The sequence below is a fragment of the Lissotriton vulgaris genome, unplaced genomic scaffold (assembly GCF_964263255.1).
Source record: "Lissotriton vulgaris unplaced genomic scaffold, aLisVul1.2 SCAFFOLD_3597, whole genome shotgun sequence".
NCBI lineage: Eukaryota > Metazoa > Chordata > Amphibia > Caudata > Salamandridae > Lissotriton > Lissotriton vulgaris.
The window spans coordinates 96,471-110,376 of record NW_028251461.1 but is presented as its reverse complement, the minus strand read 5'-3'; the positions used below and the strand labels follow the sequence as shown (position 1 = coordinate 110,376).

Here is a 13,906-nt window from a genome sequence, read left to right as displayed (position 1 = left end):
CTGCAGGAGGTAGGACTGCCCCTCTGCCAGTGTGCTGTTTTCTGGGTTGGCCTGCAGTGGTCTCTTCATTACCAAGGAAAGTAGAAGGAACTTTTAAAGAACTTTCATCATCTTGCAGAATACTACTCCAAGGGCTTCATTTGAGATTGCCTCCTGACTGAAGTCTCAGGGATACCAGACGTCACCCCCTTCCGTTTGCCTGCATCTGGAACTTGCTGTTCTAGTGCTACAGAAGGAATCTGCAACACCGACGCCGGCGAGCGATGCCGAAATCTGCACCAAAGTTGTGAGCGCTGCTCCGACTTACAACGTAGACCAGACGCCGGGCGCCGAGCCTCATCGACGCCAGCGAACGACATTGTAAGCCTGCCATAGCCGTGAGCACTGCTCCGACTTGCGATGCCGGCCCGACACTTGCTGCTGTGCCGCATTGACTACGAAGCTGACATCATCGCGGAGCCGATCATCGATGTGTATGGTCAAGAATCCATCGACATCGTGACATCGTACGGAACCGTGGTTTTGGCGCCACCATCCCTTCACCTCCTCTCCCGTCAGGAACCAACGCCTCCCATGCCTGCGCAAGCATCCAGGACACTGACGCATCATCTCCCCCGAAGTAATGAACCGACGCTGCAACGCATCAACGACGCCACACCTCCCTGACACTGTGAGCTGTCTTCGTTTTCACTTTTCCAAGGTACTGATCTTTCTGGGTCTGTTTTGACTCCGGGCTTGATGCTGTGCACCTCGTGGTCAGTGCCGTACTTTGGGATTTCTTTCCCCTTGATGTTGTGATAACTCCTGTTGGGGTAATTTGTTGCTAAAGACTATTTTTAAGTAAATAACCTATTTTGGAACAATTTCCTACCATCTTGAAGAATTCTTACTGATTACTGATTACAGTATTGTGTACTTTTGTAATTTATGATCTTGTGATAAGTCTATATAAGTCTGTTTAAGGAATACTTATTATAAAACCTGTGTGGTGTCCATCTGTAGTGTTTTCACGGTACTGCCTTATGTATCCACAAATGCTTAACTTGCCTCTGAGATAAGCCTGTCTGCTCGTGTCAAACTACCAAGGGGGTGAGCAGGGGTTATCCAGTAGTGTAATCCCCTTTCCCAGACTTAGAAGCAAGGGTCCCTATTAGGACAAAGGTGTATACCATTGCCAACTAGAGACCCACAGTTTTAACACACGCCTTTACTACTCAAGACCCATTTATTCGTTTCACAGATGAGTTTGTACTTCTGTACTTCTCCAAACAAACCCGAAGTTCATCCTAAAGGAGCCTTCTCAATTTCACCTCAATGAGCCTGTCAAACTTTTTTCCCCAACCCTGCCACACCACTTGAGCAGGCTCTTCAAACTTTGGACATCAAGCGGTGTCTCAAATTTTACCTTCAATGAACTAAGCACATTTGCAAGACCTATCAGCTACTTGTAGCTTATGACCAAGGTCCTCAAGTCAGCGTACTGACAAAACCTAAGATTGCAAGACGGATTTCGGTGACAATTCAGTTTTGCCATTCGAATGCAGACAAACCCCTAAAAAGAAGAGCTAAAGTTAATTTGCCAAGAGCAGTGTCCACTTAGGCTGCTCTGTTTGCAGGCATTCTGCCCGAGAAAATATGTTGTGCTGCAATATGGACGAGCACTACTGCCTGGAATCGGCATACTGAAGCGACGTAGTCGTAGGCCAGGCGGTGTTAAGCCATTTATTCTAATAAGGTTAGCCTCATTAAATAGAGAAGTTAGTTAATGTACAAGTCAAATGTTCCAGACTATGGTATATTTATACTTCATTGTTCTATTTACATTCCTTATCTTAGCGGCGTACCCCAGGGATCCTCCCTCAGCCGGACGCTGTTCAACATTTACATGGCCCCGCTCGCACACGAAGTCCGACAGCACGACCTCAACATAATCTCCTACGTCGATGACACTCAGCTGATCCTCTCCCTCACCAAGGACCCCATCACCGCCAGAGCCAACCTCCACGAAGGAATGAAGGCCGCCGCCGACTGGATGAAGACCAGCCGTCTGTAGCTGAACTCAAACAAGACGGAGGTCCTCATCCTCAGCTCCAACCCTTCAGCCTGGGACGACTCCTGGTGGCCGACGGCACTGGGGGCAGCCCTGACACCCACCGACCACTCACGCAACCTGGTAATCATCCTCGACTCAACGCTCTCAATGATCAAGCAAGTCAATGCAATCTCCTCCTTCTGCTTCAACACCCTCCACATGCTCCGCAAGATCTACAGATGGATCCCGACAGATACAAGAAAGACAGTCACCCAGGCCCTCGTCAGCAGCAGACTCGACTACGGAAACGCCCTCTACGCGAGGGCCCGACCAAGCTCATCAAATGACTACAACGCATGCAAAACTCCTCGGCATGACCGATCCTTGACATACCACGCCACGGCCACATCACCCCCCACCTGAGAAACCAGCACTGGCTCCCCGTTAACAAGAGAATATCCTTCAAGCTCCTCACCCACGCACACAAGGCACTCCACAAGACCGGCCCAGCCTACCTCAACAGATGGCTCTCCTTCTACACCCCAACCGCCAACTCCTCTCCGCCGACCACTCACTCGCCACCGTCCCGCGCATCCGAATAACAACCACCGGTGGGAGATCCTTCTCCCACCTCGCCGTCAAGACATGGAACACCTTCCCACTGAGCCTACGACAGACCCAAGACCTGCTGATCTTCAGGAGGATACTCAAGACATGGCTGTTCGATCAGTAGTACCCCCCACCAGCGCCTTGAGACCCTCGTGGGTATGTAGTGCACTTTACAAATGATTGATTGAATGATTGATTGAAAGGTTACACACATAAATGCTTAAGTTCTCTCTCTCTCTCTCTCTCTCTCTCTCTCTCTCTCTCTCTCTCTCTCTCTCTCTCTCTCTCTCTCTCTCTCTCTCTCTCTCTCTCTCTCTCTCTCTCTCTCTCTATATATATATATATATATATATATATATATATATATATATATATATATATATATATATATATACATACACATACATATATATATATATTCACAAAAAAAACCATAGGTTTTAGGCCTTATATAGTTAGGAATTAACATATAAAAAACCATTGAAATTCCTCCTATATAGTTAGCTGGACATTTTATTGACATAAAACCCAATGAAATTCCATATATAGTTAGTTGCAATAACTTTTGGAAAAAGAACAACGGTGGAGGATTCCCAACAGAACAGCACCTGGTCAAATATTCTCCCAAAATTAGTTTAGACCCACACTATAATACATGGGACAATATGTGTGCACACTTCAAAAACACCCACCGTTACAATGTTGGTTCAAAACCTGAACTATGAAATACTTTAAACAAGGTCAAGGTGCACCGCTTCAGAATTTACATGAACTGCTAACTTTGATGAGGTTAACAGCAATAATCACATTAGTTGTTACTTGTGTTCTTTAAGAGTTCTTTTATTGAGTTCAGTTGTAAGTAAAAAATCACACACAGGAGCTACAGCCGACGCATTTCGTCCTCTTGGACTTCTTCAGGGCAAAGTGAAAGATAGGATAGTGTCCTTATATCTTCTCCCGTGACTATCAGGGTGCTTGGAAATGTCTGTAACGATTTATTGTGCTCGAAAAGGCATCCTGTTGAACAAAAAGTTCTCTGTGGAGGAATCTCGTCTGTCCGAGCCGTTCTTATTATTAGGCGGTATATATCTATTTGTAGTCTGTACTGCCCAAATTCTCTTGGAAAGGTATTTCAATATTGTACATGTAAATATCATCAAAAATATGGATGATGGTCCAAAAAGAGCTGGAACCAGGGTAGTAGAAAATGTAGGTTTAGTCTGGCTATCTATTGTTGTTGAACTGTTATAAGGAAAGTAGCTGCTGCTACCTGACGGAGGAGGACGTTGTACTGCAGGTGGATCTAGGAACCAGGGGATGCCTTAGCTCACTTTATTAAGAGTGCCTAAGCAGAAGGATTAATACCCCTTTCCTTATAACAGTTCAACAACAATAGATAGCCAGACTAAACCTACATTTTCTAAAACATTAAAATGAAAGAGAGAAACCCCCCAAGCCCCCCCCCCCCCCCCCCCAAAAAAAATCGCGAAAAATCGCGGGGTGCGCGCACGCGTTCGGGCTTATAGATATATAATTGATTTCTCTTCTAATTTTCTCAGGAACCACTGGAGGGATTTACACAATTTTACCAAAAGCGTGATCTGCATACCAGACACTACCATTTTGACAAGTTTGGTGTAATTCCCTTCAGCGGTTCAAGCTGTAGCTGAGTCTAAAGGTCCTATGGAAATTAACATGGGGAAAACACGTTTTGGGACCCCCCTTTTTTCTCAGCCCCCACTTGACGAATCCCCCCCAAACTTTCAGGGAAGGAGCGGAGCGGAGCGAGCCGTCTTCTAAGAGAAATTTGTGAAGATTCATCAACCAGGGCCAAAGTTATTCCCAATAGAATGTTGGGGATTTCCTATGGGAAACCGTCCTAACTATATATACCTACTGGCTATCGCCAGTAGGTAATATATATATATATATATATATATATATATATATATATATATATATATATATATATATATATATATCTTGACAGCCATAAGTCACAAAGGTAACTTACGAACGACCACTCCAATCAAGCTGTTTTTAGTTTCTTTTAATGGAGACAACATAGCATGCATGACGCGTTTCGCCTTCCATCAGGCTTATTCATATGCAGCATTTACAAGGGATGGGTTCGTTTGCTTCTAATATAACGTAGCTCTAAACATTGAAGAGGGACTAGTGCCCAACAGTTCAAATTTAAGGTGACAGCAAGGTTTTCATAGTTCTTTCTTCGGGGCACAGTGTCAGTGAGTACTCAAAGTTTACTTTTTGAAAGGTTCACTTTTAGGATAGTTCCATTGGAATTAATAGTATTCCATCATACCTGTGTCCCGACACTGTTCAGATTTTCCACTGTGTCAATCGAACCACAGTGCCCAGAATGCACCATTGCTGCTTCTCTCCGTGAGTACTGGCCTCCAATGTTGTCCTTGGCCGAATTACTTCTATATATATATATATAAATATATTTATACCAGGGATACAATACCACAAAATATGCAAAAAAAGAAGCAGAGAACACTGGGTAGTTTCCAAGTTTAGGTGGAGAGCAGCTGTTGTATAGAGCACCCCACAACACCCGCAACACTCTGAATTTCCTCACCTTAATGTCTGCTTGCATGGCCAATTGCGTCACTCTTGCACCACACAATATGGTACAAGAGCAACGTGACTCAAAAATGAGATGTATGAAGACCCGTAAGGCCACCTTGAATGGCCCTGGCATGGAATCTTGAGTGAAGCAATGCAGAGTAAATAACCGTGTTGCCTTACTATGCACTAGGAAGGCGTTCCATCTGCGTTTGCGTGGGTGTACTCATGCAACTCCCATAATTTTTTACGCATTTCTAAAACTTACCAGAACTGTTAAACCTGGGAATTCGCCAAAAAGATACGCCTTCTCAGGAAAGGCTTAACAAGGAGAAATATCTGTATTTCTCCTCGTTACATCCTCTTTCAATGTGTGCTGTATTTTGCGGCACACATAGATAGAGGAATACGTCTATGAGGATTGTTTTTGTGAAGACAGGTGCCCCTTTCTGCACAATAACAATCCTCGATGCAACACAGGCACCGGTGCACCATGGTTCAAGGGTGCCTGTGTTGGTACTGTGCAGCCAGCACAGAGGAAAACGCATTTATGCGCCACCTTCTTTTAAATACGGTGTATTTCTGCCTTTTCCCTTTCACGCAGTGCAGCGCAGCATAGCACAGCAAAATGATTTGCTGAGCTGCACGACAATGTCATAAATATGTTCCAAGACTCATGAAGCCACTCAGGGCCATGCAAGTTGGCCTTGCGTGGCTTCATAAATCTCATTCCTGAGTTGCATCGCTCTTGCGCCACATTGCGGTGCGTAAGAGTGACACAACAGGGTTTGTAATTATGCCCCCATATACATACATACAGAATATACATGCATTCTTGCTGTCTATATTTCTGTGTCACGATATCTCCAACTCGATATTTGCGTAAGTCGACATTTCCAACTCCATTTTCTGTCTGGGATTTAGTCTGCACATTGTGAGCAAAGTCGAACAACAATGCCCCTTGTTATCTGTTTTGGCCAGGCCTTAGCACCTAGACAAAACAAACTGATGCAGCTGTGGTTTGGGATAGCGTACTTTGGTCTAATTGGAATACTCGAATAGGAAACACACACTTGGAGAGGGACCTTTCCAGGGAGAAGAGTGAGACAGTACCTATGATGTAGATCTATCATCTATAGCCTAAGGTATGGGGTCTGCAGATAAAGCCCAGAGATCTTCTAATCTATAATTATTAGAGCTTCTAAGCAAGGGAAGGGAGGTTAGGCTATATCCACTTTCATGATTTACGGACTAAATGCTATGCTGACCATATTTGTATTATGCATTTTTCTGCTTCTTGTGGCACATATACTGCATACTAGAGCAAGTTAGTTAAAATAAATATTTTAAACGTGTTTGTATCTCTGTCTGAACTTATTGTGGACAAGTACAAGTGTGTGAGCAAAAGGATGAGTCTTGCAACCGCGATTCCTGAGAGAGTCGGGAGTGCTGTGTTCTTAGCTAGTCGCTCCTGGTCTCATGGGTACTAAGGTGGTTGGATGACCCAGTCCCTATGCACTATGTCCCCATAATTCTGTGCATAGTTCTGCGTTTGTGAAGAATCCCTGCAACAATAGGTGAACATGTGTTCCGAAAACGCTCCTTCGTAACTGGAACATATTTGAGGTTGGACAGCTCTTTGTATTTACCATCAGTACAAATGAAAGCATATGGACTTGTTACCAATACAGGTTCACAGCTGAATGGCCATTATACACCATCGACATACGTATATACATACATGCATGCATATTTATATACATACATGCATGCTAGTATAAATACATGCATAATATACATATATGCATACATTTATAAATACATGCATAATATACATATATGCATACATACATAAATACCTGTACACATGCATATTTACATCAATACATACTTATATGAATATATACATAATTGGATGCCTGCATACGTACATGCATACTTACATTCATGAATACATGCAAAGATACATAGTTGCATATATACATGCATACACACATACCTGTGTACATACCTGCATAAATACTTACGTATGTAAACAGGCCTTCCTAAGACACACCTACGAAGCTGGTCCACACCTGAGATCAGACAGCTCTTTGCATGTATAAACAGTACAATTAACTTCATACACACTCGTTACTGTCACAGGTCCACAGCTGAATGGTCATTATGTACCATATACAAACATACATCCATGCATGCATACATACATAATTGCATACATGCATATATACATATATGTATGTATACATATGTATATACATACATGCACACATACATACATACATACATTCATACATATCAACAAGCAAACATAAATTACTGCATACATGCATATATACATATATATATATATACATACATGCACACATACATACTAGCATACATACATACAATCAAGCGAACTCACATGCATACATATATGCATACACACATTCATACATACATATGTAAACAGGCCTTCCTAAGACACACCTACGAAGCTGGTCAACACATGAGATCAGACAGCTCTTTGCATGTATAAACAGTACAAACAACTTCATACACACTCGTTACTGTCACAGGTCCACAGCTGAATGGTCATTATGTACCATATACAAACATGCATGCATGCATACATACATACATACATTCATGCATATCAACAAGCACACATACATAAATGCATACATGCATATATACATATATATACATACATGCACACACACATACTAGCATACATACATACAATCAAGCAAACCCACATGCATACATATATGCATACTTACATTCATACATATGTAAACAGGCCCTCTTAAGAAGACGCTCCTCCGAAGCTGGTGCACACGGGAAGAGTGTTTCTCATCACTACAGATAAAACCACATACACTTCTTACCATACCAGGTTCACAGCTGAATGGTCATTACATGCATGCATACTTACATGACTACTCGGGTGAATGATAACTTCTAACCTCATTACAATTTTCTGCTGCAGATCCTAACCATATCCTGCATATGTATTTGGAGCTCATTTCACATATTTGTGAACTAATCTTGCAGTGCGGTCCCTTTGCTGCGCTGCGTGATAGGGAAAGGGCAGGAATGTGACATATTTAACATAATATAGCGCTTTGCTGTCTTTTCCCAGCGCAGGAGCACAGAGTGCTGCCAGCACCAACGCAGGCGCCCTTGTACGATGGTGGAAGGTGGCCTGCGTTGTAAGCAGGGTTTTCTGGTGCAGAAAGGACATCTTCCTGTACAAAAACAATCCTGAGCGGCATTTTCCTCATTCTATGCGCACTGCAGATTGAAGCATACATAGAAAGAGGAACTAACAAGAAGAAATGTAGGGGCCGATTACGATGGCGGTAAATCCGCGGTGAAGCCCTCCGGCCCGGCGGTCGCGGATTTACCACCATCACCCTTAAAATTCCCACCGTCAAATTAGGATGGCGGTGGGAAGGGAAAAGGTACCTCGGCGGACTGAAACACCGTCCGCCGTGGTCCCGCAAGGCGGGCCTTTTCCGCCCGCCTTGTGGGACCAGGTACAAGGGGTCTATGGAGGCGGTGCCATGTAGGCACTGCCTTGGGCATTATAATGCCTGTCTTTTGCAGCGACGTTGCCACAGCAAAAAGACAGGCGGAGAATGCCTTTGGGGGTGGGGGGTGCACATGGGGGTACCTATGGAACCCCCTCATTGCCATGTTCTAGGTGGCAGGCACCACATGGTGCCTGCCATGTAGCGCACGGCAATGCCATGCACAGTCCATTTACACTGCGAGTGGGTCTGCAGCCAGCAGATCCACCCGCAATGTAAAGGGGCCAGGATGCGCCCGCCAGTGTGGCGGGCGCATCCTAATTTGTTTTTGCGGGACCGCCGCACCTATGGTGGGCGGTGTAGGAGAGTAGGGTCTGCAATCCTATGATCACCCAGATTTTTTGCTTTTGTTTCACTGGTTTACGACTTTCTCTGGCTGTGGGCCTGCCAATCAGACCCACAGCCTGGCTGTTCTCTTTCTAAATTACGATATGTACCCTAGGTGCATTTACCAATTGGTACTGGGCCACCTTATCAGACCCCGTAACGCAGGGCATAGGTGTACCCAGGGCCGCCAGGGGCTGCAGCATGTATTATGCCACCCCTGGCTGGCCTCTTAAATTTGACACAACTGGCTGCACGACAGCTGGGGCGAAGACGTGTAACCACCCTTCGCTTTAGGTATAGTAGCCCTATATCTAACCATACAATGGACACTCGAGTCACTATCAGTCACTCCTATGGCAGGCCTTATCAATCCTGAAGGCAGAGTGCGTGGGCTCGTGTGAGCTAGGTTCAGGCCCGAGCCGAGCCCGGCTGCAGCTTGCGGAATCAAGCCCCAATAGCTGTTCCATGATAACGCGTACCATATCGGTAACTCCGGTATCGCGTTATCAAGACATGTCGAGTAAGGTGTCATACGAATCGGGGTGCTGCCCTCTCACCAACTCTGGCGATGAGGTTAGTATCCCACCCTTCTAGAGGGACACGACATGTACGTAACTGTGAACCCCGGTTAAAGTTAACTGAAGCCTCAGCTCCACAAAATGGATGCTGCCACCACAGACACAAGTCTGACCTCCTGCTGCTGGGAGTCCTTCCAGCGAGGAGCACTTGGACAAAGGGTTTCCTGTCGAGGGCGCTGTTCGCACCGTCCCAGACAGGGTTTGTGTATTCTGGGTAGGTAGGGCTTTGGCGAGAAGGTGACTGCGGAGTGGCACCCCGGTGCTCACTACGCATCTGCCGGTTGGAACCAGTTCCAGGGGCGACAGCCCTGGCCTGGGGAAAGCCCGGCAGGGGAGAGGGGCGTAACTACCCCCCTTCCTGGTCCCACCCTTAGGGCAGGACCTAGTCATGTACCCACCCCTTTCTTTAGGATAAAGACCGGAGCGGGGACCCTTCCAAATTAGATCATCTTTGAATCAAGAATACTTTCTACGAAAGGACTTCAAGACTCTTCTCAAGATTTCTCCCTTGTGGCTAAGGAGTAGTCACCCTGCATCAGCGGGCACCAACTAAGAACTCTGCGGTTTGCTGCAAGTCCTTCCTCAAGGATCCGACGGCCCAGCTCGACGAGAACCGGCTTCCCTGGCACCTCTGACCTCTACCCACGTCATCAGCTCAGCTGTGATCTGTGGGTGCGACGAGACCTCGAGGGACCGGCCATCATCAGAACCTGCACGCTCTTAAAAACCAGCACGACCATCGAGGTAACTCTCTGGTGAGTGCTCTGGGGTCCGAGAAGCCCCGACCCTGAGCCGCTCTAGCACCGAAGTGCAGTCTCCCAGCATCTCCACGATCTGCGTGGGGCCCTTCTGCTCGCTGCTCAGCACGTTGTCTGGTCACTCGCCGCTGGCTTGTGCCCTTCTGTGACGACATCCGAGAATCATCACTGCTGGTCTGGTTGCTCCAGACTGGCCCTTGCTTCCATCTTTGCGAGAAGCACCCCGGACCCTCCTGGTCCACTCAAGACGCCATCTTAGGCCCACCCCGTGGCCCTGAGATCTGCCAAGGCTTGTTGCCCCATCCTGGGCCCAGCGACGCCGACAGCATCATCCTTCGTGGGACAGCTCGCACCTCCACCGTGGTCGCCGACAACGCCTCCTGGTCCGTGGGACTGCAGAGCCTAGCGTCGCCCACTCACCTAGTCGAGGTGACGGCCAACCGGTGCCTTCCTGGTACCCTCTGACTACTGGCTAGTAGTACGAACTTGGTCCCCTCTGCTTTCAGGTTTCATCAATCTCCGATCCAGGCTTGGATCTCTACGAACTATTCAGCACTGGTCGCCGGCCAGCAACTCCTTTCTTCCGGCTCCTGGCTCGTCAGCGAAGACCCCGACGCCTGTAAGACTTGTGCAGCCGCAGCCCTCGTGGCTAGGTAACTCGGCATTTCGGTGCCTGCATAGCCTCCTTACTCTAGGGTCCCGAGTCCCTCGCTTCCGACTTGCCTTATCGGGTCCGCCCGAGACCTTAACCTTTCCGTGTCCTCGGACACTTGTTTTAATTGTGCACTTGAAGTATTTGCTAAAGAGATTTGGTTTGTGCTTAGTACCCTGTCCTCATAAAGAGTACAGGGCTGTTGTGATTCTTAATAAATATCCTGTTTATTTTCATAACACTTGTGTGGTGTCCTTTCACTGGGTGTTCAAGGGGTACATGTGTGGTAAACAGCTGGCTTAACACGCCCTCTCGAGTCTTTAGCCTTAGACTGCTCGTATCCACGCTACTAGGATAGCTGGTCTATAGGTTGACTTACAACCAGACACCATAAGGGTCGTTGGAACGATACATAGCGGTCGCTAGAATAGCGAACGTTGCATATCGGGCCAACTTCTCACATTGGTGAGCAGCGGTTGGGATTTGAGCTTGCTGTTGTTTTACCACACGTATCCTAAGAATATCTTGTTGAAAGATCGCATAAGTACTGTTAGTACATATAACTAAAGCTTAGAATACTCTGAGTTCTACTGAACCAGCTGTTGTAGCTCCTCAAGGCTTAGCACACCTTGGCTGCAACTCTTAGCAAGGGAACAGTAGGGAAACACATAGTGTAGGTAGGTGCATCACTTACACCACGCTAGAAACAGTATGTCGGAGAAAGGAGGAAACTCTGAGTCTCCCCTTGTGTCAGTTGACCCTCCACAGGTCATCCCGTCAAGATATACTGCGCTTAACTTCCATGAGTTACGACAAGTATGTACCTCTAGGAAGATTAAGCAAGGGGCTAACCCCACCACCTCCTTTCTGATTGGTCTCCTCGAGACTTATGATGCCAGAAAGGCTGAGAAGCTTCTTAGCCATTCTAATCCAGAAGGAGACATGCCTCCCCTCGAGGGAACCCGAGACGATCCTGACCTCATCCACCTCGCAACTGAGAACGAAGATGGGGAGGAAGATGAGGATGAGGATCTCTCTGGGGATGAGGCAGATAAGGGACAGGTAGAAGTCGTCAGACTTAGCAGGTCCAACTTAAGCAAACATGATAGCGGTACTGGGGGACCCCTGGGGCCACTATCAGGTCAGCTTAACATTGGGAACGGACGAGCCAGGTCTCTGTCAAGAGGCTCTGGCAGATCCCTTCAAACCAATGGCTCTCACAACTCGTCTCAGAGAGGGATGACGTCCCCCCAGAGGAGAGTGTACGAAGCTAAGGAAAGGGCAGCTAATCTAAGGATTGAAAGGGAAGAACTTGCCCTGGCCAAAGAGAGGCTTGCCTTTGCAAGAGAGCAACAGTTAAGTGGGGTAGTCCCCACTGGTGGCAGCAATGTACCTAGCAATAGGGAAAAGAGTTTCGATACGAAACACCTTGGGAAGATAGTGCCCCCCTTTAAACAAGGGGACGACATCCACAAATGGATTACTGCTTTGGAGAGGGCCTGCACTGTGCAGGGCGTTCCCCAGAGTCAGTGGGCAGCTATCTTGTGGCTCTCCTTTGAAGGAAAAGGAAGAGACAAGCTCCTCACCACAAGGGTAGAGGATGCGAACGATTACCAAGTCTTGAAAAATACACTCGTTGAAGGGTTCGGCCTAACCACTGAGCAGTACAGGGTGCTGTTCAGGGATACCCAGAAAACGCAGTCTCAAGATTGGTCTGATTTTGTCGATTGTGCCACTAAGGCTTTTGAGGGCTGGTTGCTGGGCAGTAAGGTTACTGATTACGAAGGATTGTATAATTTGATGATGAGAGAACAAATTTTAAACAATTGTCAGAACCAGTTGTTGCATCAGCATCTTGTCGACTCGGATCTGACCTCTCCCCAAGAATTGGGAAAGAAGGCAGACAGATGGGTTCGTACGAGAGTTAAACAGAACCAGGGCCAGAATCAAGGTGGTCAGAAGAAAGCAGACCAGAAGGGTAAAGATTCTAAGGGGGAACAAAATGACCAGAAGTCTTCGACAGGTCCCCAACAACCCAAAGAGGGTGGGGGTCAGGCTCCCCAAAAGAAGAAAGAAGGCCAATCCAAAAGATGGTGCCAGTACTGTAAAAGTAAATCTCACTGGTTTAGTGAGTGCACCAAGAAAGGAGGAGGGCAGACTCCTGCCACTGCAGCCCCTAAGGCACCTGTGCCCCCTAGTACAGTCAGCAGTGGTAGTGCGCCTCCCAAGGGTTTAGTAGGGTTAACCCTGGGTTCTGAGGGGCGTGACAACTTAGTTGGCACACTCACTCAGGCTGTCCTTGTCAGTACAGGGGACGTGGACGTGTCCCCTGACGTAAGCCCCAATTCTTTGGGCAAATACCGACAGACGCCTTTCATAAATGGAAAGATGGCTCAGGCCTATAGGGACACTTGTGCCAGCGTCACCATGGTGACGCCTAACTTTGTGGACCCTGGACAGATCATGCCAGGTACAGAATTCCTGGTGACCAATGCAAGCAATGTCACTACCAATCACAGTATGGCAATTGTAGCTTTCTCCTGGGGAGGGGTAACTGGCCAAAAGAAGGTTGTAGTTAGTCCAGACCTCCCAGTGGATTGTTTGTTGGGCAATGATTTGGAGTCGTCACAATGGTCAGAAGTGGAGCACCGGACTCACATGGAAATGTTAGGTTTGCCAGCACATGTGTTCGCCGTGACTAGGTCACAGGTCAGGAAATGCCCCACTGAACAGGTGCTGGATCCTGGAACAACGGACCAGACACCTCCCAAGAAAAAGAGCAG

General features: G+C 47.0%; 1 protein-coding gene across 1 annotated transcript in view; it reads left to right on the top strand.

Annotated features, from left to right (window-relative positions):
- Nucleotides 1-399: 399 nt before the first annotated feature.
- Nucleotides 400-13,906, top strand: part of LOC147662878 (uncharacterized) — a 59,058-nt gene continuing 45,551 nt past the window's right edge. The window contains exon 1 of the mRNA XM_086950826.1: nucleotides 400-619. Coding sequence (XP_086806952.1) covers nucleotides 400-619 — 220 coding nt within the window. The remainder of the gene's footprint in view (nucleotides 620-13,906) is intronic.